This window comes from Lolium rigidum, chromosome 3 (assembly GCF_022539505.1).
Source record: "Lolium rigidum isolate FL_2022 chromosome 3, APGP_CSIRO_Lrig_0.1, whole genome shotgun sequence".
NCBI lineage: Eukaryota > Viridiplantae > Streptophyta > Magnoliopsida > Poales > Poaceae > Lolium > Lolium rigidum.
In genome coordinates this window covers 380,314,981-380,337,895 of record NC_061510.1, presented here as the reverse complement: position 1 = coordinate 380,337,895, position 22,915 = coordinate 380,314,981, and the positions used below count along the sequence as shown (strand labels likewise).

Below are 22,915 nucleotides of genomic sequence, written 5' to 3'. Positions count from 1 at the left end.
GTACTCCAAAGACTCCAACGCTTTCAGAAAAGTTGAAGCAAGCTTGCCCATAGCCACTCGCCTGCTTTCGCATCTCGTTGGGGCACTGGATGGATTCCCTGGGTTTCTGTAACCTGACCAGCCACAACTCGCACAAGATAGCTCTAGGACTACACTATTGTTTTTTACACTGAAAATCCAGAGACAGATCAGCCATGCCCAAATCTGCCCATAAGCCAGCCAAAAGTGAACACACAAATCCCCTAGCCCGATGGCTCGTGTCGTGGGTCATGACAAGCCTCCACGATTCTGGTTGTGGTTTGCTTTGTGCCTTTTATGCGTCCCTGTTGCCATGCCACGCCATGGCACACTGGCAGGTGAATGGCCAGGTCCAATTCATGTCATGGCACACTGCCAGGTGACCAGCTCCGATCGCAGGCACGCCCACTGGCACAGCCCCCCACCGGCACGAGTGCTCATGACCGCGGCTGGCAATAGGTCGGGTTTGGTCGGGTCGACCTAAACTAGACCCATGCCCATCATCCTTATCGGGCACACCTGTGACCCACGACCCTACCCATGGGTAAGGAATGAGACCCATGCCCAAACCCATCGGGCAACCCAACCCTATCGGGCAACCCATCGGGTACAAAAAAATGCAGAGTTTGAAGCAACTAAATATTTAGAACACATCGGCACATTGTTGCGGCTGCCGAGGACAAAGAGTGGTGCGTTTCCGTTCTTGGCTTTGTGATTGCAAGTAGTAATAATATGCACATGTTTGATGTCTGGATACAAGAGCTTTGTGTGTAAACGATTTATACTGTCTAGTATGTGTACCATAGCCCACGTACCATACAAAATAATGCAATTATTTTAATTAGTAATATTAATCGGGTGACCCATCGGGCAACCCGTGAGCATAGATTGATACCCATGCCCGACCCACGACTAATCGGGTTGCCCATGGGTCGTTTCCATGGACGAACATCGAGATCCATACCCTACCCATTCGGGTCGGGTGCCCATGGGCACACGTACCCATGGGTCGAATTGCCGGCTTGACTCATGACCAGTCACACATGCAGAAGCCTCTCTTTTCCAGGCGGCGAGGGAGCAGAGTACCTGGGGCGGTTGTCGTCGTGATCTATCTACCACCGACATCACTCTCTCTATACCCACAACACAATAAATGGCGATGCACCAGCACCTCCAGCATTCATGGCCGGATCACGCCTCCCCATTTATTATCACAGTCAGTCAGGTCAGCAGATGATGTCCATCCATCCATGGTTTCGAAATTTTTCTTTCATCAAGGCAGCAGCGCGAATTCAGAGTTCAAATTCCAGAGCGCTTGCTGCTCTTGGTCCTGGTCTTCACCTGACAAAGAGAGATGGCCCGTGGATCAGTTGATCATATTCTATGGAATGCTAATGTTGGTTTCAGGGAAAAGAACAGTCTTTACCTGGTCTCGTGCCGCCAGATTCCTTCATTCTTCTCGTTGTGAGCACACCGTTAACCCTGTTCGCGGACAGTTGGGTTAAACTAATGCCGCTTTTGGCCTCGCGTGATCGCTGTCTGGATCTTATCTCGGGCTAAGTTTACAATTGAGGAACTTAGGATGAGTTATCTTGATCCCTGTCTAACTGTTGCTGAGCCCATCCGTTCAGCTTCGAAATGACGGTTTTTTGGTTGCGAGATATAAGTCGTTTTGAAGGTTGGTTTAATTTTTTAAAAGCTTGTATTTTGGAAGCTGATGTAATACAATATTCCAAGGAAAAGTGGAAATGAATACAGTACTACAAGTTATGTGTGAGGTTGTTGGAAGAGCCAGCTCGAAGTGTACCAAACACGTGAACGGCTCACTACTCTACTTGAATTTCACTCTTGCTGTGGCCTATTTTGAACTACTAACTAAACAAGAAAAATACTTCTGTCAGTAGAGTGGACGGCAGTTTTGCGGAGAGAGGTTGCCAAAACACTAGTTAGGCTGGCCATAGTGCTAGTATCATAGGTAGTATCATGCATCTAAGGCCCACAAAATGATGATGTGGCATCTAATTAATGAGGAGAGATAGGATTAGAGTAACATAGGTAGATACTGTATCATAGCGCACATTACGAGAAAAATAAATACCAAATAGATCTTGTACATAGATTTACATTGGGATTCTACAAAATAATAAATTTAAAAGTTTATGATACTACAATATAATACCACCCACTATAGAGATAAGTATCGTAGGCAAGTATCATATGCGTGATACTTAGTATACGATACTTATCGTACTCATGACCAGCCTTAACGAGAAAGCGAGTACGGGTCGATTAAACAAATGGCGGTAGGCTAATGGAGGATACGTGCTTTTGAGGCAAGCACAGGTTCAAAGAAAACCAAAACGCCCATCTTGTCTCTCTCTCTCTCTCTCCGTGCTACCATTTGGAATCATTTAACTCTACACCTAATACGAACACTGGAATAGCGCACCATTATTGCGAGCGAGCTGCCCTCATTGCTCTGATTCCCGTCACTCCACGCGCATCCGTCACTGGAAATGCCGTAGCAGAGAGAGTCCGTGGAAGAATCTCTCTCCATTCCGTCGTGTCTGCGAAGATCGTTGCGATGCAGGGGAGCAGGAAGACGAAGGGCAAGAGGGAGATGGCTCCGGCGGAGGAGCAGCAGCCCAGCCCCAAAGGCCAAGCATGGTGAGCGACTGATCCTTGTCTCTTCCGTCGGTTTATGCGGGCGATTTGCTGTTCCCGTGATGATCTCTAATGTCTTTGTGTTCGTCACCAGGTTCTGCACCACGGGATTGCCCAGCGACGTCGTGATCGAGGTGGGCGACATGACATTCCATCTCCACAAGGTCGGCTGCTCAATCTTGTCTCCACTCTACCAACTCTCCAAACTTTTCCCCATTCCTCTGGTAACAGTACCTGGAGTTTCTGATGCATGCACATTTCTGTCGTCTTGGTCTCTGTTTGCTTGCCGATCTTGCGCGAATCTCTGTCTCGAACTGTGAAGTACAGCAAGGAATTTTACCGGCGATTCTTGATCTTGAAAGTAGCTACAGCTAGCTAAAGTCGATGTCTTGCTTGCAGTTCCCGTTAATGTCCAAGAGCAAGAAGATTCACGACCTTATCACCAACAGGGAATCAAGCCTGGTCAAGCAGTCAGATGGAGGACGGGAGCAAGAAGACGAGGAGGACGCAGGGGACGAGATCAGAGAGGAGGAGGTGGTGCTGGAGGCGGACGAGGAGGCCGACGCGCACCGCATCCGCCTGCCCGACTTCCCCGGCGGCGCCGAGGCGTTCGAGCTCGCCGCAAAGTTCTGCTACGGCGTCAAGCTCGACCTCACGCCGGCCACCGCGGCCCCGCTGCGCTGCGCCGCCGAGCGCCTGGACATGTCCGACGACCACTGCGAGGACAACCTCGTCTCGCGCGCCGACCGCTTCATCTCGCACACCGTGCTGCGGAACCCCAGGGACGCCGTCCGCGCGCTCAAGTCGTGCGAGGGCCTGCTCCCGCTCGCCGACGACCTGGGCCTCGTCGCCCGCTGCGTCGACGCCGTCGCGGCCAAGGCCGCCGCGTCCGCGCCCACCGCGCTCTTCGGCTGGCCCGTCGCCGACGCGGCCGGCGGCGACCGCCCGCGCCGGAAGAACAGTGCCGGCGCCGCGGCCACGTCCACGCTGCTCGACGACCTCGCCGGCTTGTCCTTGGTCACGTTCACTCGCGTCATTGCCGCCATGAAGGACAAGGGCGTCGGCCCTGAGGTCATCGAGGGGCTCTCATTACCTACGCCAAGCGCTCCATCCCCGGGCTGTCACGCTCCGACCGCCATGCCGGTGGCGGCACCGCAGCTACCGCCGCCGCCGCTCCAATGGCAGCGAATGGCGACCAGAAGGCGCTTCTCGAGACCGTCATTGCCAACCTCCCCGAGGAGACCATCAAGAGCACTGCCCACACCGGCACGGCAGTGGGCGCCACCACCGCACGGGTCCTTTTCGGCCTCTTGCGCACGGCAAACATTCTCCAGGCATCAGAGGCTTCCCGTGACATGCTGGAGCACCGTATAGCTTCCAGGCTACCGGACGCGGCCGTCGACGACCTGCTCATCCCCAGCTACTCGTACCTAGTGGAGACGCTCTACGACGTGGACTGCGTCGAGCGCATTGTGCGGTACTTCCTCGAGGGCCGAGGTGCTGAAGAGGTCGACGAGGAGGGCACCGAGGCAGAGACGCCGGGCAGAGAGGCGAGCAGACGAGCAATGCTGGCTGTGGGCAGGCTGATGGACGCCTACTTGGGGGAGATCGCGACGGATGCCAACCTGAAGACGGACAAGTTCTGCGACCTCGCCTGGGCATTGCCGGACAGCGCTCGCGTCTACGACGATGGCCTTTACCGTGCCGTCGACATCTATATCAAGGTAAGGGCACACATTCTGATTTCTGAATGTCATCTTGATGTTTGCTGCACAATGCCAGTGCTGACAAGTAGACGTTCTTTGTGCAGGCTCATCCAGCCCTGAGGGAAGATGAGAAGGAGAAGGTGAGCGGCGTTGTAGACGGCCGCAAACTGACACTAGAGGCGTGCACCCACGCGGCACAAAACGAACGGCTGCCGCTGCGGACAGTAGTTCAGGTGCTCTTCTTCGAGCAGCTCCAGTTGCGGCGGGCCATAGCACGGACGATTGTTGCAAATGAAGGTGGTGCAGGAGGCCCAGGCGAGGAAGAAGGAGATAGCGATGGCGGCCGAACATGGCGGGTGGCGACGAGGGGAAACCAAATGCTCAGGCTGGACATGGACAGCATGCGGAACCGGGTGCAGGAGCTCGAGCGCGAGTGCACGATCATGAGGAAGGCCATCCAGAAGATAGACCGCCGAGGCGGCGCTGCTGGGGATAGAGGAGCGGAGCCGGCTGCAGAGGGCAGGTGGGGTTCAATGGTGACGAAGAGGTTTGGATGCAAGTTCCCGGCGCAGGTCTGCCAGTCACAGCCACGGTCTGTGGTGGCGCGGCCACGCCGGGCACGGGTTGAGCAGAGCCCCTGATACCTCCCTCCTCCCCAGTGCACATGATAGCTTTCAGCTTCCCTGTTTTGTTCTCTTGATTCTTTACTTCGATTTGTGAAAATATGAGGGGTTTTCCTAGGAAGAATTGTGAGCTTCACCATGTTCGATCAATCAGATTTCGTTGTAGCAATGTACACTTGTCCAATATCATCTTGTCGGCTAAACAAAGTGCATCACTATTCTCTCTTCACTTACACAAGGCCACACAAGCCTTTGCTAAAATTTACAGACCTGATCAAGACACTGAACTATACTAAAGATAGGAATTGGTGACAATGGCAGGAGTGGCGAAAACTGAAGATGCCTCACCAGTAATCCCCGCAGGAGCAGGCGCCGTCCTTGAAATGGTGGAACCGCTTGTTGTCTCTAACAATGATCTCGCGGCCAGTCACCTTGGCGATGAGCTTGACGGCGTTGTGGCAGTCCCCGCAGATGCGGAGGTTCTTCATGACCCGCAGCGGGGTGCCGGGCGGCGTGCTCACGAGCCCGAACGCGATGGCCAGGCGCTCGCTGTGGTACATGAGCGCGCGCTCCTTGGCGCCCTCGTCGATGTCGTGCAGCACGAAGCGGGTGTCCGGGACGTAGCCGATCGCCCGTATCTCCTCGTGCAGCTCCCGCACCTTCTCGTAGGCTTCCTTGCGCTTCGCCTGCGCTCCGTCGTCATTGACCGGTGGCAGCGGAGACGGAGGCCGTGGCGGTCTCTCGAGGACGCGCCGCGCGTCGCCAGGGGCGCCGAGCTTGCAGTACAGGGTGGCGAGACGGAGCAAGATGGGTGTGGCGATTCCGGAATGCTGGGAGCGGGACATGGACTTGGAGAGCAGGCGGTGGCCTCGTCTGAGAGAGGCCAGCGAGAGCGGGTCGGTGTAGCATTGGAGGACCGCGGCCTGCTCTTCTGGCGCGAGTTGGCCTGACGCACCGGCGCCGCCTCTCTGCTGGAGCAATTCGTCGAGCAGGTTAACTGCGCCCTCCAGGTCGGGTTCGTTGCAGAGCCTCCGGAGGTCGTCGCAGTCGAGGCGGCACTCCGTTTCTCTCGAAGGGACGGTAGTCGTGATGGCAGCGGCCTCGGCAGGCGCGGAGTGGAGTAGCGGGCGGCTACGACGGCGGTTGTGGAGAGTCGTCGACGTGGTGGCGGTCGGTTGGATGGGGCTGCCTAGGCCGCGGCCGCAGAGGCCGGCTGCGGTGAGGTAATGGGACGGTTGATACGGCGGCGGTGGTGCGAGCCCCGGAGAGATCAGCATATCTGCCGGCGACGCGACCGGAGCGAGAGAGACAGAGAGAGTGTGGGAGTGGATGGATACGAAGCAGAAGGGCCAACCGTACCGTGGGAGCGAGCGAGAACGACGACCGTTGGTGGATCGTTGCGTTTATTGGGCTGGTAAGCGAAGGCCCATGAAAATATTGACAATTTCAGGCTGAGATAAGGCCCGGCCTTGTCTTATGCTGCTGCACTTGTTTACTGACTGCGTATGTTCGAACGTAAACCCAGAAAACTGTCAACTCGTTGGTTGCCTTTTGCTACTCCAACGAAAGAAGCTCGCATACCATGTAGGCAAGCCCATAAAAAAAGTTGGTACTTCCGCGGCTATCTACGTCGACACGAAGGTTTCTGACACCGATCTCCTCGACTTCGATCCCTGCTCCTGCTCGGGTTGATTAAGGACACGAGGTATGGTGGCATACGGTGACATCATTCCCGAAGTTAACACATCGGCGTGGGAACGTGGGATAGTCGCTCCGTCAATAAATAGATGTCTTAGGTTATTTTAATTTTGGATGTATATATACACTAAATAGTGTCTACATATATTAATATTTTGATAAATTTGAGACATCTATTTATGGACAGAGGTAATATTTGTTTTCCATCCAACCCCAATAGCTTAGGCTATGAGTTTCTTTTGTCATCTTTCCTGAAAATTACACACTGATTTCTCCCTTTATTCATCATCTCTCCACACCTTCACAGTCGGAGAAGCAGCCTCCTGAGGAGACAACTCACAATCACAGGTAGCATCCGAGCCTATCTCCTGACACCCGAGCCGAGCTAGGCCTACGGGACAATCAGTTCAAGCCACCCGTTGGCCCTGCCCTAAGTGGAACGCGGCGCATGAGGTGACATGTCGATCGATAAAAATGGGTTCAGTGTGTAAGTGAGCTGTCTGGGAGACTGGAATTGGGTGCAGATAAACCACTGCCGAGGGTTGTGACTTTCTCACCGAAGGATAGCGAGAGCATGAGGCTACTGGTGAAATATGAAAAACCCAAATGTTTTCAACTACTGTGGAAAGATGGGGCACACGCAGAAGAAGTGTGTAACTGGAGAATATGGCGATACCCTGCAGTTTAGCAAGGGGATGTTGGTGCTGAAGGTGTCTTTGCACCCAAGTACACAACGGGTGAGGAGGGGTTTTTGCGCCAGTCTAGGAACGATCGAGGGGTGGTCGTGTATTTATGGGCGACCGTGGTGGCCGCGGAAGTAGACGGGATGGTGAGGTGGAGCTCGTGGACGTGGATGTGAAGGAGTGTGGAAAGAAAAGGAGGTGTGGGTCACTAACAACCATGTGCCTAGGAAATCCAACTTTGGTGATGATGTCTTCCAGGAAGGCCATGGAGAGGCGCTAGACAATACTGTGTCGAGCCCACTGATTCCTGTTAATAGGGTGATCTTCACTCGGAAAAGTCACCAATGCAGCGGCAGCTGGCAGCCAGGTGTATGCGGTAATGTTGGTTCCGTAGACGCCACCATAGTAGGTGGCACCGAAGGACAAGAGCAGCAGAAAGAGATTGTGGATAGTGAGGGGAAGAACAAAGGCATGCCAACTTTAGAAGAGGGCTCCCGCGTGGAGTATCGCCCGCAACAATGACTTGGGAAACTTGGAGCTGTTTTCCACATACTAGTATATCGAGATAACTTACTTTCTTGTCAAATCTATAAATTGGAAAAGGGAGTCACCTATTGATCTCCCCGGTCTATACTGATTCCTTCACTTTCTTTCACGTTACCATATACTAGTGAAAGGCACGTGCCTTGCACATGTGTTGTTTTGTGTTCCTAAACAAACATCATAGAATAAAGATTATAATTGAAAGAAATATATTAATATAATAGGTGATTATCTAAAGAAAGCTTAGATGGATAGCAAGATATGTGCTATTTGAGAAATAATATTTTTGGCGCATTTGTTACAAGAACATAATGAAAATATTTGTGTTGCTCGTGTTTGGAAAATATATAGCTATCTGAATGTTTAGAGTTTGGACTTATTATGCTAATCAGATCTTACTCGATGAGATAAACAAAATACCTTAAGAATGAATGGCTTAGATAAACAAAATACCTTAACAATGAATGGCTTAAAAATTACGAAATATTCAACATTTCGTTCTCATCTGATTGACAAAGCACTTTCTTCTGCAAAAAAGATGTTTCTAGATAACAAAACTTCTGTTTTCCAACTACATGGCCTACCGATTCATTTTCTATTGCATTCCCTTTTGTAGACATAATGAGCTCCCAATATATTCCCAAAATAGGCATCATCATCTCCATGTACATACCTCGAGAGTGGTACAACACGTAGGTCGCTATTTGCACATATAATGCTTGTAAACACAATATAAAATAAAAGAACCAATATTAGAAATAACATTGACCATTATACATGTACATGTATGTGAATTCATCAAAACATCATCGTAGACAATATGTTTGGTATTTTTGAATAACCTGCCATTTTCATTAATTGATTTTGTAAGTATTCCCATTGTTATCTTAATGTCCCTCGTGACAAAGCAACATAGAGTTGACCATAAGAGAACACCGGATTCAAAAGGTAGATGCCAACGTCCATGAGCTTTGGTGATGGTCAAGCTAAGACAAATTGGAAATTGCGTCCTCTTGAAACTGAAGGGGAACACTCTCATCTTCTAAAAGATACGTAGGAACACATGAAATGAACACACCTTTTCCACTATGTTTTCTTCAAATAATTTCAACATAAATATTTTTTCCTTGAAATGCTCTAATGATAAGTCATGTTGCATTGCACCATCCATTAAATAAATTGAAATTCCGAAGTAAAATGATATAAAATATAATGTTTAGGCTAAGAACATGTGTTGGCAGCAGACCATTGTGTGTGAGCGAGTTCAGAAACTGGTGGATAGGAATTATGTGGATCTTCCATTGCTGAATCAAAACTATGGAGTTAAGGATGTCTGCACTCAATTATTATGCCAATAATAGTGAAACAATAATTTTCCATGACGTAATTAATAAGTAGGTTTAACCAAAAATCACTTTTTTTATCAATGGTAAACAAATAATTTTGTTGTTCCTGTAAAATATCTGTCGGCGATGAGTATCCAAAAGATGCCGCAAATGTGAAGAATAATAATGAGCATGCGTCTTCCAAAGAGGTCACCAATTTATCTTTCCTTTTGTAAAATAAATAAGAACAAATAATTATGCAGGAGACAATTAAAAAAATTCAAGAAATGAATCAAATCACTTTATCCTAGTACTTACTGGAATTTTTTAACCGACACGGATCAGACCAAAAGACAAACACCTTGTGTGCAAATAAAAATAACAGAGACTACACACCGGATAACTACTGTACTAATTGTACTTTCAGGACTAACACGAAGCATCATATGTGCAGCAATGTGACGTAAACAAATTGTGCATGCTCATAACCATCATTAGGAGGAAAGTAATAAAGAGAGGGAGCGACTCACATGGGCTTTCCAACTGTGGCGTTGGCTTCCGACACGATGAATATAATGTGGCTTGTACAGTGCAGGGTTGCCTGTATACAGATCGTATACATACGTATACGACGGCGAATATGCGGACGCCCGCGGGAGAGAACGAAGAGGTGCCAATCTGTATGTAATATGTTGCAGATAGGAGATGCATCGTAAGTAGTGCTGACACTTGAGCTAATTCAAGCCCTGAGCTGTGATCGATCTAACTACAGCAAGATCGTCAACACGGTGCATGGGAGACGAAAATAAAGCAGCATCGTAGTAAAGTGTGAGCAGCGAGACACAGATGATGGGATTGCGAGTTTGCGACGTGATGGAGTATCCAGTACAAGACCGTGGGCTGTCAGTAGTAGGCCTTTTTTTTTAGGGATTTCTATTTTCGTGCCCTCGGCTCCTTAGTTGTACTCAGTTTTCCCCAGATCCTTAGTTTTTCCTCAGTTTTCCCCCCCTTGTCTATAACCCGCAGAAAGAGCTCGGACGGAAGGAATCCCGTTTAGTTGACGTTGGTTGGTGCTGGCAAGTGGGGCCGCTGTTGGTGCCCCGCAGTGGACACGTCTCCACTTATCCGGATCATCGTGGGACCCACAACTTGTCCACGTTAGCGCGCCGGACCCACAGCTTACCCAGGTGACCGTTGCAAAATGGGAGCCCGAGCTAGCCCCGTGCCCGTGCCCGTGCCATTGCTTCCCCTTTCTTTCTCCGCGCCCCATTGTTCTTCTTCTCCGCCGGCCGGCAGCCCTTCTCCGGCACGCGGGTGATGTCTAGTTTCTCTTCGACCTCCCGTTCTTCATGGCCGCAGTATGGACCCGTGCCTTTGACAAGATGCCCTGACTGCCCACGCCAGGAGCCTCTGAAGCGGTCGATCTGTAAGACGGACGAGAACGGCAACCGTGGACGTGAGTTCGTTGCATGCGAGAGCTTGCCATATAGAGAGGGGGATAAGGTTAGATCTTGCTGGAATTTTGGGCATTTAGCCTTTGGCCCATGGCCCATTATCAAATTCTGAAACTCACATGGCCCATTCCAATAATCAGTGGCAGCACTAGTGGGAGCTAAAGTTTAGTCCCACATTGCTAGTTGGGAGAGAGTTGGAGTGGTATATAAGGTGGGCTGTTCTAGTCCTAGTAAGTGAGTGAGAAGAGAGAGAGCCCTCGCGCACTCCTCCTCCTCCGCCGCCCGCCTCGCCACGCCTCGCCTCGCCTCGTCACGACACGTCACGACGCGCCGCGGGTTGCGGGAATCTCGCCGAGCCGAGCTTATCTTTTTGCTGTTTGGGAAATTAATTGTGTAATCAATTCTGAGTCATTAACGGACGCGTTACTCAGCCGTTTTGCCTTCCGGATTTTCTGGATCGTGGATGTGCCGACTCGAACGTGGGCTGCACCTCACGACCTTCCTGAACCGCACTATATAAGCGCGGACGAGAACCCTAGCCTGTACGTGCCACATATGCGACTACCTGTTTCCAGTTCATTGCGCCGCCGCCTTCGTCTTCCTCATCCCGTCCGTCGGCGTGCACCGACTGCCGGGACGATAGAGCCTCCGGAACCCCGCCTCTCGTGAACCCGTACGGGTGAGGGGCAATCAGGTTTTTGGGGAGCGCTCAGGCGCGACTACTGGCATCACGACGTCGTCATCGGACGACGAGTTCCTCCACACCGACAACTTCTTCCCGGACCTCAGCGACTTCTTCGACAACCTCAACATGGGCGACAACGACGCTGCTGTGAAGTATGTGATCTTGTCGTTTCTCTTTCACTTTATGTTAGAGCTTCTTGTTCTAGTTTCTGTGGTAGATGCGATCGGTTTGTCTTGTTTAGATGTGATCTGTTCATCTACCTTACTAGTCTGCACGATTAGTTTACTTATTATTTTCATAGTCATGATTTATCAATTACTCGTACGGATTATTTCATATGGATATTTGCTTATATTTTCAACAATCCAAAAACCTGATTTTAGGCAAATCAATTCAAGCAGCGTTGCTGCCGCTACTCGACCTCCCCTCTTTGATGGTATGCATTACAAGAGGTGGCGCACAAAGGCAGTTCTATGGTTTACAAACCTAGGCTGTTTTAGCGCCACGGATGCTAGACCTGAGGGGCCTCTCTCGCAGAGGAGCGAGGAAAAGTTTAAGAAGGTCGACGCCATGTTTAAGGCGGCCTTGTTCAGCATTCTTGGGGACAACATTGTTGACCCGTACATGGCTTTCGACCATGGTAAAGATGCGTGGGATGCGCTCGAGGCCAAATTTGGGGTCTCGGACGCCGGCACCGAACTGTATGTCATGGAGCAATACTATGACTACAGGATGACTGATGAGCGCTCCGTGGTTGAGCAGGCTCATGAGATTCAGTCCCTTGCCAAAGAACTCGAGCAGTTTAAGTGTACCTTGCCGGACAAGTTTGTGGCCGGTGGCATTATTGCCAAGCTTCCTCCTTCATGGAGGAACTTTGCTACTTCTCTGAAACATAAGAGACAAGAGTTTTCCGTTTCGGATCTCATTGGCTCGCTTCATGTGGAAGAGAAGGCGAGAGCAAAGGACACACGCGCTCGTAGTTTTGAGGGAGGTTCTAGTGCCAATGTGGTACAGAAGAAAAACTTCCAATCCCACAAGTCTAAGAATAAGAACAATGGAAAAGGCAAGTTTGACGAGAAGAACAAAGCCTCTAACTCAACCAACTTCAAGAAGAAGACTCCTTATAAGAAGAAAGGGAATTGCCATGTTTGTGGCGCTCCTGGACATTGGGCTCCTGATTGCCCAGAACGCCATGATCGGCGTGGGAACGGCGGCAAGTCCGCAAATGTTGTTATTGGTGTTGATACTGAAATGAAGGACGTTGGGTACGGTATTTCTCCTACTGTCCTTTCAGTATGTAATTCTCCTGATTGGTGGATAGACACCGGAGCCAATACACATGTATGTTCTGATGTCTCTATGTTTTCTTCTTATCAGGTTGCAAGGACTTGCTCCTCGCTGATGGGAAACGGCTCACGTGCTTCGTTCGTGGTGTTGGTACGGTGGATCCGAAGTTTACTTCGGGAAAGACCATCCAAGCTGAAGAATGTGCAGCACGTTCCCTCCATTAATAAGAATCTCGTTAGCGGATCGCTTTTATGTCGAGATGGTTTTAAGTTGGTCTTTGAGTCCAATAAAGTTGTAATTTCCAAGTGTGGACAATTTGTTGGAAAGGGTTATGTGTGCGGAGGCTTGTTCCGCTTATCTCTGTCGGACATATGTACTCAAATTATTAATCATGTTTGCAATGATAGTGAGTCCGATATTTGGCATTCACGACTTTGTCATATTAATTTTGGGTGCATGACGCGGCTAGCGAATATGAATATAATTCCGAAATTTGCTATTGTCAAGAAATCCAAGTGCCAAGTATGTGTGCAAGCAAAGCAACCACGTAAGTCTCACAAGACTGCGGAGGCAAGAGACTTCGCACCGCTGGAGCTTATACATTCGGATCTTTGTGAAATGAATGGTGAATTGACAAAAGGAGGGAAAAGATACTTCATGACTTTAATTGATGACTCTACTCGATATTGTTATGTGTACCTCCTGAAATCTAAAGATGAAGCTCTTAATTACTTCAAAATCTTTAAAGCTGAAGCAGAAAACCAACTTGATCGTAAAATCAAGCGGCTAAGGTCTGATCGTGGTGGAGAGTATTTTTCCAACGAGTTTGATTCTTTACGTGCGGAACATGGTATTATCCATGAGAGGACGCCTCCCTACTCACCTCGGTCAAATGGGGTGGCCGAAAGAAAGAACCGTACTCTAACCGATTTGGTTAACGCCATGTTAGATACATCGGGTCTATCCAAGGCATGGTGGGGGGAGGCGATATTGATCGCATGTCATGTCCTAAACCGTGTCCCCACAAAGAACAAAACCCTTACCCCGTTTGAGGAGTGGGAAAGGAAAAGGTTGAAACTCTCTTACCTACGAACTTGGGGTTGTATGGCGAAAGTAAATGTGCCAATACCCAAGAAGCGCAAGCTTGGACCAAAAACCGTGGATTGTGTTCTTCCGGGATATGCTTTTCATAGCATTGGCTATAGATTTTTGATAGTAAAATCTGAGGTACCCGACATGCATGTTGGTACAATTATGGAGTCGAATGATGCGACTTTCTTTGAGGATATCTTTCCTATGAAGGAAACGTCTAGCTCATCAATTCGGGAGATGCCCGGTTCATCTACTCGGGAATTATTTCCTGAACCTACCATGGCTATAGAACACTTTGATAATCCCGTGGAGGATGACAATGAAGCTCCCAAAAGGAGCAAGAGACAAGAGGACTCGCAAAGTCTTTTGGTCATGATTTCATTGTGTACCTCGTGGATGACACTCCCACTTCTATTTCGAAGCCTATGCATCTCAGGATGCTGACTACTGGAAGGAAGCTGTCCGTAGCGAGATGGATTCCATCTTAGCTAATGGAACTTGGGAGGTTACTGATCGTCCTTATGGGTGCAAACCTGTAGGATGCAAGTGGGTGTTCAAGAAAAAGCTTAGGCCTGATGGTACTATTGAAAAGTACAAGGCACGCCTTGTGGCCAAGGGTTATACCCAGAAAGAAGGTGAAGATTTCTTTGATACATACTCACCTGTTGCCAGATTGACCACCATACGAGTGCTACTATCCTTGGCTGCTTCACATGGTCTTCTCGTTCATCAAATGGATGTTAAGACTGCTTTCCTAAATGGAGAGCTTGAAGAGGAAATTTATATGGAGCAGCCTGATGGATTTATAGTAGATGGTCAAGAAGGAAAGGTGTGTAAATTATCGAAGTCTTTGTATGGGCTTAAGCAAGCGCCTAAGCAGTGGCATGAGAAGTTTGAAAGAACTTTAACCGCTGAAGGCTTTGTTGTAAACGAAGCTGACAAGTGTGTATACTATCGCCATGGTGGGGGCGAGGGAGTTATTCTCTGTCTCTATGTCGATGACATATTGATATTTGGGACCAGCCTTACTGTAATTAAGGAGGTCAAGGAGTTCCTATCTCGCTGTTTTGAGATGAAGGACTTGGGAGTAGCTGATGTGATCTTAAACATCAAGCTGCTGAAGGATGACGATGGTGGGATTACATTGCTTCAGTCCCACTATGTGGAAAAGATCCTGAGTCGCTTCGGGTATAGCGACTGCAAATCTTCTCCAACGCCTTATGATCCTAGTGTGATAATTCGTAAGAATAAAAGAATTGCTAGAGATCAATTGCGATATTCGCAGATCATTTGGCTCGCTTATGTATTTAGCCAGCGCCACGAGGCCTGACATCTCCTTTGCTGTAAGTAAGCTCAGCCGTTTTGTGTCTAGACCTGGAGATGTTCATTGGCATGCTCTTGAGAGAGTTTTGCGCTATTTGAAAGGCACTGCGAGTTATGGCATTCACTACACTGGGTATCCAAGGGTACTTGAGGGTTATAGTGATGCAAATTGGATATCTGATGCTGATGAGACTAAGGCCACAAGTGGTTATTTGTTTACACTTGGAGGTGGCGCTGTTTCCTGGAAGTCTTGCAAGCGCGACCATCATTACGAGGTCAACTATGGAAGCAGAACTCACGGCATTAGACACGACCACTCGTTGAAGCGAGTGGCTTCGTGAGCTCTTGATGGACTTACCCGTGGTTGAGAAACCAATACCCGCTATTCCTATGAACTCGTGATAATCAAACTCGTGATCGTCAAAGTAAACGAGTTCTAAGGATAATATGAAGTCATCAAGGCATGTGAAGAGGAGACTGAAAACCGTCGGGAAAATGAGAAACTCCGGAGTTATAGCGTTGGATTATATCCATACGTCTAGAAACCTGGCGAGACCCCTTCACAAAGGGACTATCACGAAATGTGATAGAAAATGCATCGAGGGAGATGGGTATGAGACCCACACTATGAGCTGTCCACGGTGGTAACCCACTCTATGTGATCGGAGATCCCGTGAATTAGAACTGGGAGACAAGCTGTTGGTCAGTTGAGAGGAGAGTATATCCCTATAGCAATTTTACCACTCCGTAAGATGCAATACTCTCCTAATCTCGCATGGCAGGTTGATAATTATCTTAATGTGTTCTAAGTGGCTTATTTTAGCGAGAGATGTTGTCCTGCAGTAACATCTTTTGAAGAACACACCTATATGAGTCCGATTGTTAAACGTCGCAATCTATGAGAGTTGGGTGCTCTCTAGTAAACTCATGAAAGGCCCTGGAGTATGACGTATAAGCTCCAAACCGCGAGGAAGCCTCGCGGCAGCCTAGTATCGGTCTAGGTTTTGTATGAAGCTAGTGCGTAAAAAACTTGTAGTTCAAGGCATAGTCCACTATCCAAGTTGCAATCTAGTGTAATATGAAGCTTTAAGTGGAAGTTCAACTTAACAGTCTCCACGACATACCGGTATATAAAACAATGTTCTGGAAACTTACTGATGAGATGTGCCAATGAGAGTTTGTGGGGGATTGCTGGAATTTTGGGCATTTGGCCTTTGGCCCATGGCCCATTATCAAATTCTGAAACTCACATGGCCCATTTCAATAATCAGTGGGAGCTAAAGTTTAGTCCCACATTGCTAGTTGGGAGAGAGTTGGAGTGGTATATAAGGTGGGCTGTTCTAGTCCTAGTAAGTGAGTGAGAAGAGAGAGAGCCCTCGCGCACTCCTCCTCCTCCGCCGCCCGCCTCGCCACGCCTCGCCTCGCCTCGTCACGACACGTCACGACGCGCCGCGGGTTGCGGGAATCTCGCCGAGCCGAGCTTATCTTTTTGCTGTTTGGGAAATTAATTGTGTAATCAATTCCGAGTCATTAACGGACGCGTTACTCAGCCGTTTTGCCTTCCGGATTTTCTGGATCGTGGATGTGCCGACTCGAACGTGGGCTGCACCTCACGACCTTCCTGAACCGCACTATATAAGCGCGGACGAGAACCCTAGCCTGTACGTGCCACATATGCGACTACCTGTTTCCAGTTCATTGCGCCGCCGCCTTCGTCTTCCTCATCCCGTCCGTCGGCGTGCACCGACCGCCGGGACGAGAGGCCTCCGGAACCCCGCCTCTCGTGAACCCGTACGGGTGAGGGGCAATCAGGTTTTTGGGGAGCGCTCGGGCGCGACTCATCGGCATCACGACGTCGTCATCGGACGACGAGTTCCTCCACACCGACAACTTCTTCCCGGACCTCGGCGACTTCTTCGACAACCTCAACATGGGCGACAACGACGCTGCCGTGAAGTATGTGATCTTGTCGTTTCTCTTTCACTTTATGTTAGAGCTTCTTGTTCTAGTTTCTGTGGTAGATGCGATCGGTTTGTCTTGTTTAGATGTGATCTGTTCATCTACCTTACTAGTCTGCACGATTAGTTTACTTATTATTTTCATAGTCATGATTTATCAATTACTCGTACGGATTATTTCATATGGATATTTGCTTATATTTTCAACAGATCTCGCTCCAATTTCTCTGTTTTCTCTCGATTTTCTTGTTATTCCCTCGAATTTGGGATTTAGGGTTCACGTTGTTGTTTTCAGATCTTGAAGAAATGCAGGCATTTCGAGTGGATCGATGTGTACGTTCGGAGGCTTCGGTTGCGGGAATCAATTGGCGCTATTGGGGGGCGCAATTTGGGAGGGGGGACTTGCTCGTAGAGAATGCGGCGGAGAGAGGAGCCGTTCCGATTAGGGACCTTCCGATTATGCCTAATGCTCCCAATGCGGAATCGGGTGGAAGTGAAGGGAGAACTGAAGAAAATGAACAAGCAGCTTAAGGCAGTCGATCGAGTTGAAGAAGCAAGCTAATATGATGGCTGGTTGTTTTTTTTGTTGTATAATTACGATCGGATTCTTATCATTGCTCACCGGGCGCTAGAAGTTGTTACAAGGGATACCTTGTTACAAATCCATTATTCGATTACATGTACTTGTAGTTGTTTTCAAAGTTAGTGTGTGCATTCACCGAAATTACCAACTATATTCCCTAAAAGAAAAGGAAAGCTAAAGATAGTTGATAATTGTTAGAGGGGTGACAAATAATGCAATCCCCGAAATCCGCAAATATGTATGCCTCATGTTTATACCAAAATTATACCACTTTTAGGCCTTTCCAAAATACCAATACCATATCCCAAACTATATTCCCTAAAAGAAAAGGACAGCTAAAGATAGTTGATAATTGTTAGAGGGGTGACAAATAATGCAATCGCCGAAATCCGCAAAAATGTATGCCTCATGTTTATAACAAAATTATACCACTTTTAGGCCGTTTCAAAATACCAATACTATATCCTAAACTATATTCCCTAAAAGAAAAGGAAAGCTAAAGATAGTTGATAATTGTTAGAGGGGTGACAAATAATGCAATCCCCGAAATCCGCAAATATGTATGCCTCATGTTTATACCAAAATTATACCACTTTTAGGCCTTTCCAAAATACCAATACCATATCCCAAACTATATTCCCTAAAAGAAAAGGAAAGCTAAAGATAGTTGATAATTGTTAGAGGGGTGACAAATAATGCAATCGCCGAAATCCGCAAAAATGTATGCCTCATGTTTATAACAAAATTATACCACTTTTAGGCCGTTTCAAAATACCAATACTATATCCCAAACTATATTCCCTAAAAGAAAAGGAAAGCTAAAGATAGTTGATAATTGTTAGAGGGGTGACAAATAATGCAATCCCCGAAATCCGCAAATATGTATGCCTCATGTTTATACCAAAATTATACCACTTTTAGGCCGTTTCAAAATACCAATACTATATCCCAAACTATGTTCCTCATGTTTATTCTCCACCGACAGAGAGAGAGAGAGAGAGAGATGGGTGGCCACGAAGAGAGAGAGAGAGAGAGAGAGAGAGAGAGAGAGAGAGAGGTTGCCACGAATAGACGGATAGGGGTATACTGCCCGTTAGATCAGTGGATCAACGGTTCGTGGAGTCGATCCGTGTGACAACGGCTCAACCAATCAGGATAAGTTTGGGCTTCTCGAGCATTTGTGACAAGTACTTGAGGGCAAAACTGAGTAGTACTAAGAATCCAAGGGCACATAAATAGTAAATAGACTAAGGGATTCAAACAAAAGAATTACAAAATGAAAAATGTGTGTTTTGTACAATATAATTCATATTGGGCTACATCAAATTATTTGCAATTCAAATATACATGAGTGTGACAATTATGGCATCATTTAGACAAACTATGTTTTGGGAAAGATGTTTTGCAAAGGGGTTTGGGTGGAAAACCATGCATCTTCATAGCTACACTAGTGATTCCGAGAAGTGGCAATTTGTGGTAAAACTTGATTTATATATGTTTGTTAAGGTTTTCTAGGTGGCAGAGTTGCGTAGGAAGACTCCATGAGTAGTTGCCACTATGTTTTTATTTTTTTGGATTTTTTTGCGCATGAAATGACTCAATTAGCTATGTTAATCTCATTTGTTGACTCTCTGTTGACCAGCTACTTGAGGGTAAAACTGAGTATATTGCACTTGCCGGTCTAAGTCCTCGAGGGGAAAACCGAGTACGGATAAAATTTCCGTATAAGGCCCGAGGTTATAACCGAGTACACCAAACGTCCCGTGGTTAGACTCGTGTAGCGGTGCACGCTGCAGCCGTGCATAGCGGACGCGTGTTGCGGTACACGCCACCTTCGTCTTTATAGAGCCCCTCTTTCTCTCCTCGACGCACGTTCTCACCGGCTCACCGCAACCGCCCTCTCCGTCCCATCATCTTCTCCACAACCGAAGAAAAAACCCCGAAGAAAACCGCCGGCGATGGAGAAGAATGAGATGCCCATTGTCGGCGCATCGGCCGCCGCCCCCGTCCAGGCCCCTGTCGCTGCTTCCAACGTAGCAGCCGGCGCATCGGCCGCCGCCCCCGTCCAGGCCCCCGTCGCTGCTTCCAACGTAGCAGCCGGCGCATCGGCCGCCGCCCCCGTCCCGGCCCCCGTCGCCGCTTCCAACGTAGCAGCCGGCGCATCGGCCGCCGCCCCCGTCCGGGCCCCCGTCGCTGCTTCCAACGTAGCAGCCGGCGCATCGGCCGCCGCCCCGTCCGGGCCCCCGTCCATTGGGACCCGTACGAACCGGTGCAGGTACGACGCGCCGAAGAACCCCTACGACACCACCATCGTCGACTACGATTCGGAGGTAACCCTTTGTTCCCTTGTTCTTATCTCATTTCAATCATTTTGTGTTAGATCTAGCGTTATTACGGTTCGTCCGTTCCTAGTTCAATCCTTTTGTGTTAGATCTTGCGTTATTCATCGTTCGTCTCTTCCTAGTTCAATCCTTTTTTGTTAGATCTTGCGTTATTACTCGTTCGTCCGTTCCTAGTTGAATCCTTTTGTGTTAGATCTTGCGTTATTACTCGTTCGTCTCGTTCCTAGTTCGATCCTTTTGTGTTAGATCTTGCGTTATTAGTGTTTGTGATTTGCTTTTGTTTCAGATTTGTGCCGATGATGATGAATATTTGGGCATCCCTAAATTGATTCAGGGTTTGGTCGGTAAACAATTGGTGTGTACAAATTTGTTGTGCATGATCTTTGGTTTACTTACTCAAATCCTGGATATAAGTGTGTCCAATGTAACTGAGGCTACCTCTTTTTTTCGAGCCCATATTATCATGCATGATTTTTTGTTCACTCTCTGTTCAATCATCGTTGCAATTGACTCCGTGTTTTTTGCACGATCTTTGGTGCTACGTGACAGGTCGAGAGCAGCGACGTCGACAGCGACGACGAGTCCTTCCACACCAAGACTCGTCACGTCCTCAGGAGGCTGCAGGCCGGCCAATACGGTCGCCCCTTTGCTCAAGGCATTTACAAGTGCCCCTTCTGCAACAGGAGGCTCTTCGACACCAACTTCAACACCCTGCTGAACCATGCTGAATCCATTGGCAGCCATGGCGCTAGAGTTGGAAGTACCGTGAACGTGCATGCGTACATGGCCAAACACAAAGCACTTGGGATTCACTCGCGCAACCTCCAAGCGAGTCACACGCGCCACCCGGAGGCGTTGAACGTGCCTATCGCACTCTCTCGTATGTGACTCGCTCTATCCGTAGAGCAGATTAAATTCATGTAAAATGTAGCTTATGTTGGATCTATCGGTACTACATTTGGATCTGTCCCGAATATATCTATGCTATGTTGGTTGCTCGTATGCAGCTTATCCTATATTTTCTCTCTCGGATTTGTGCCCTAGATTTCCTACCCGATTGGGTAAAAACGAAGGCATAAAGAAATGAATGGCGTTAAAAAACAGAAGGAGAAGCTTCTCTAGATTTGCTACCAATTTGGGCTATCAAATATGAATGAGATCGAGCGATAGAGAGGAAAAAGGTACATTGAAAACCGCTAACTGAGGCGAAAGAAACAGAAACCACTCGTGCCCCCGTCCCGGACCCACACGGCTCCACACGCTACGGCCCTACACGCTACGGCCCCACAAACACGGCCTCGTCCTGTCCCACGCGGTCCCTTCCTACCAGCCCCACACGACGCGACCCCACAAACGACACGACCCCACTCGTCAGCACGGAACGGTCAACTTAACGGATTCCTTCCGTCCGAGCTCCTTCTGCGGTTCAGACAAACGTTTGGGTAAAACTGAGGAAAAACTAAGGACCTGGGGAAAACTGAGTACAACTAACGAAGCAGGGGCACGAAAATAGAAATCCCTTTTTTTTAATTGGCGGCAGCTTGTGGAACCATCGGGAAGAGTTGAGCTGCTTCCAAAAATGTGCGTGGAGCGAGAAGGAAGTAGAGGCGAATCCAGCTGACTACAACCGTCCAATCAGACTCAGCTTGGCGAAGATGAACGGTGGATACCAATGCACGCGGTGAAATCAACGGTTAAGAGTGATTCTCCATTGCCTGGCGGGAATCGAGAGTGGGACTGAAATCAAATTTCAAAACTGCTGCATTATAGTAGTAGAGATTAACTGACTTAATATGTTGAGTCACTCGATTAGTAGAAATTACATAAAGATTTACACGAGCCCACACATTTTCCTTCTAAAATATCTACACAAAATAAATATCATGAGGTTCGTATCTTCGTACGTATCTAATGCAGTGATTTATTTCACTACTTCTAAAATTGAGCGCACATGGTAGTGATCCAACCATTATACTCCTAGTCTATGAGACTTTATAAGTAGGAGGAAATAACATCATGAACTGCAAGCATGTATATTGGTTTAGAAGACAATCTTGTTCTTAAACAACATACATTAATCGAGACTTTGTATATATTGTATTATTATAAATATAGAAACATAACCATTGTGGTTATCCGCTAAATTACCTAAGCCTATAAATTACAATAATAGAGGTACAGATTTAAAAATATGTGTGTAATATGTATGAGCGCACGTTGTTCTGTTACATTTACATGCATACAATCAAAAATTATGAAAAAGAAAAACAAAATGTTGTTGAAAAAATAAACGAGCATGCCTATCGCATGGAAGAAGTGAGGTGATATTACCGCTCTAGCAAGCGCCAAAGATTGTGGGGAAAATATGAGTGAGCATATCATAAATACAAAAAATGATGTTATGGATACACACAAAAAATTGTCGAAAAAAACTTTGATTATGAATAAGGCATTCTAATTGTTCCACAAATTATAGGTTCACACACAAAAAATATGAACCATTCATGTTTTAAGTCAACTAGCAAGCATAGGCGCGGCAGCGTCCCGCGACAGTCGGTACATTTTGCCTTCCGGTGCATATTTGATGATCTATAGAGTGGAACGGCAACATTTGATTACACCAAATACTTGACTGGTTTATGTTTGTAAGGTAACTAGATGTTTTGCAACAAAACAATAGGTATATCAATGAGCACAATATGATCCATATAACATTACACAAACTGTACAAGTTCAGAGAGTAAATGATAGTCCAATATTGCAAAGTATATACAAACACATATGCTTATAAATAAGCCAATTTTTTCAGTGGTACTACTTCAGTTTGTGATGAAATTTTAAAATATTTCTTGCCTACTCAACCAACACATGTTTACCGAGAAAAGAGAAGTCCGGCACAACTGAGATATCTAAGCATTTGTGTAGTAACAA

The 22,915-nt window shown here is 47.7% G+C and overlaps 2 protein-coding genes across 2 annotated transcripts; one reads left to right on the top strand and one right to left on the bottom strand.

Moving 5' to 3' along the window:
- Positions 1–2,511: 2,511 nt before the first annotated feature.
- Positions 2,512–5,029, top strand: LOC124700661 (BTB/POZ domain-containing protein At3g50840-like). Its single transcript, XM_047232750.1, is given in 5 exon segments — positions 2,512–2,685; positions 2,777–2,846; positions 3,082–3,763; positions 3,766–4,406; positions 4,493–5,029. Coding segments are annotated over 5 exon segments (2,013 nt in total). The 5' UTR covers positions 2,512–2,602.
- A 305-nt stretch (positions 5,030–5,334) lies between these two features.
- LOC124697519 lies at positions 5,335–6,288 on the bottom strand. The gene has a single exon (XM_047230101.1). It carries the CDS (start codon positions 6,286–6,288, stop codon positions 5,356–5,358), a length of 933 nt encoding a protein of 310 aa, XP_047086057.1. The 3' UTR covers positions 5,335–5,355.
- Positions 6,289–22,915: the final 16,627 nt, after the last annotated feature.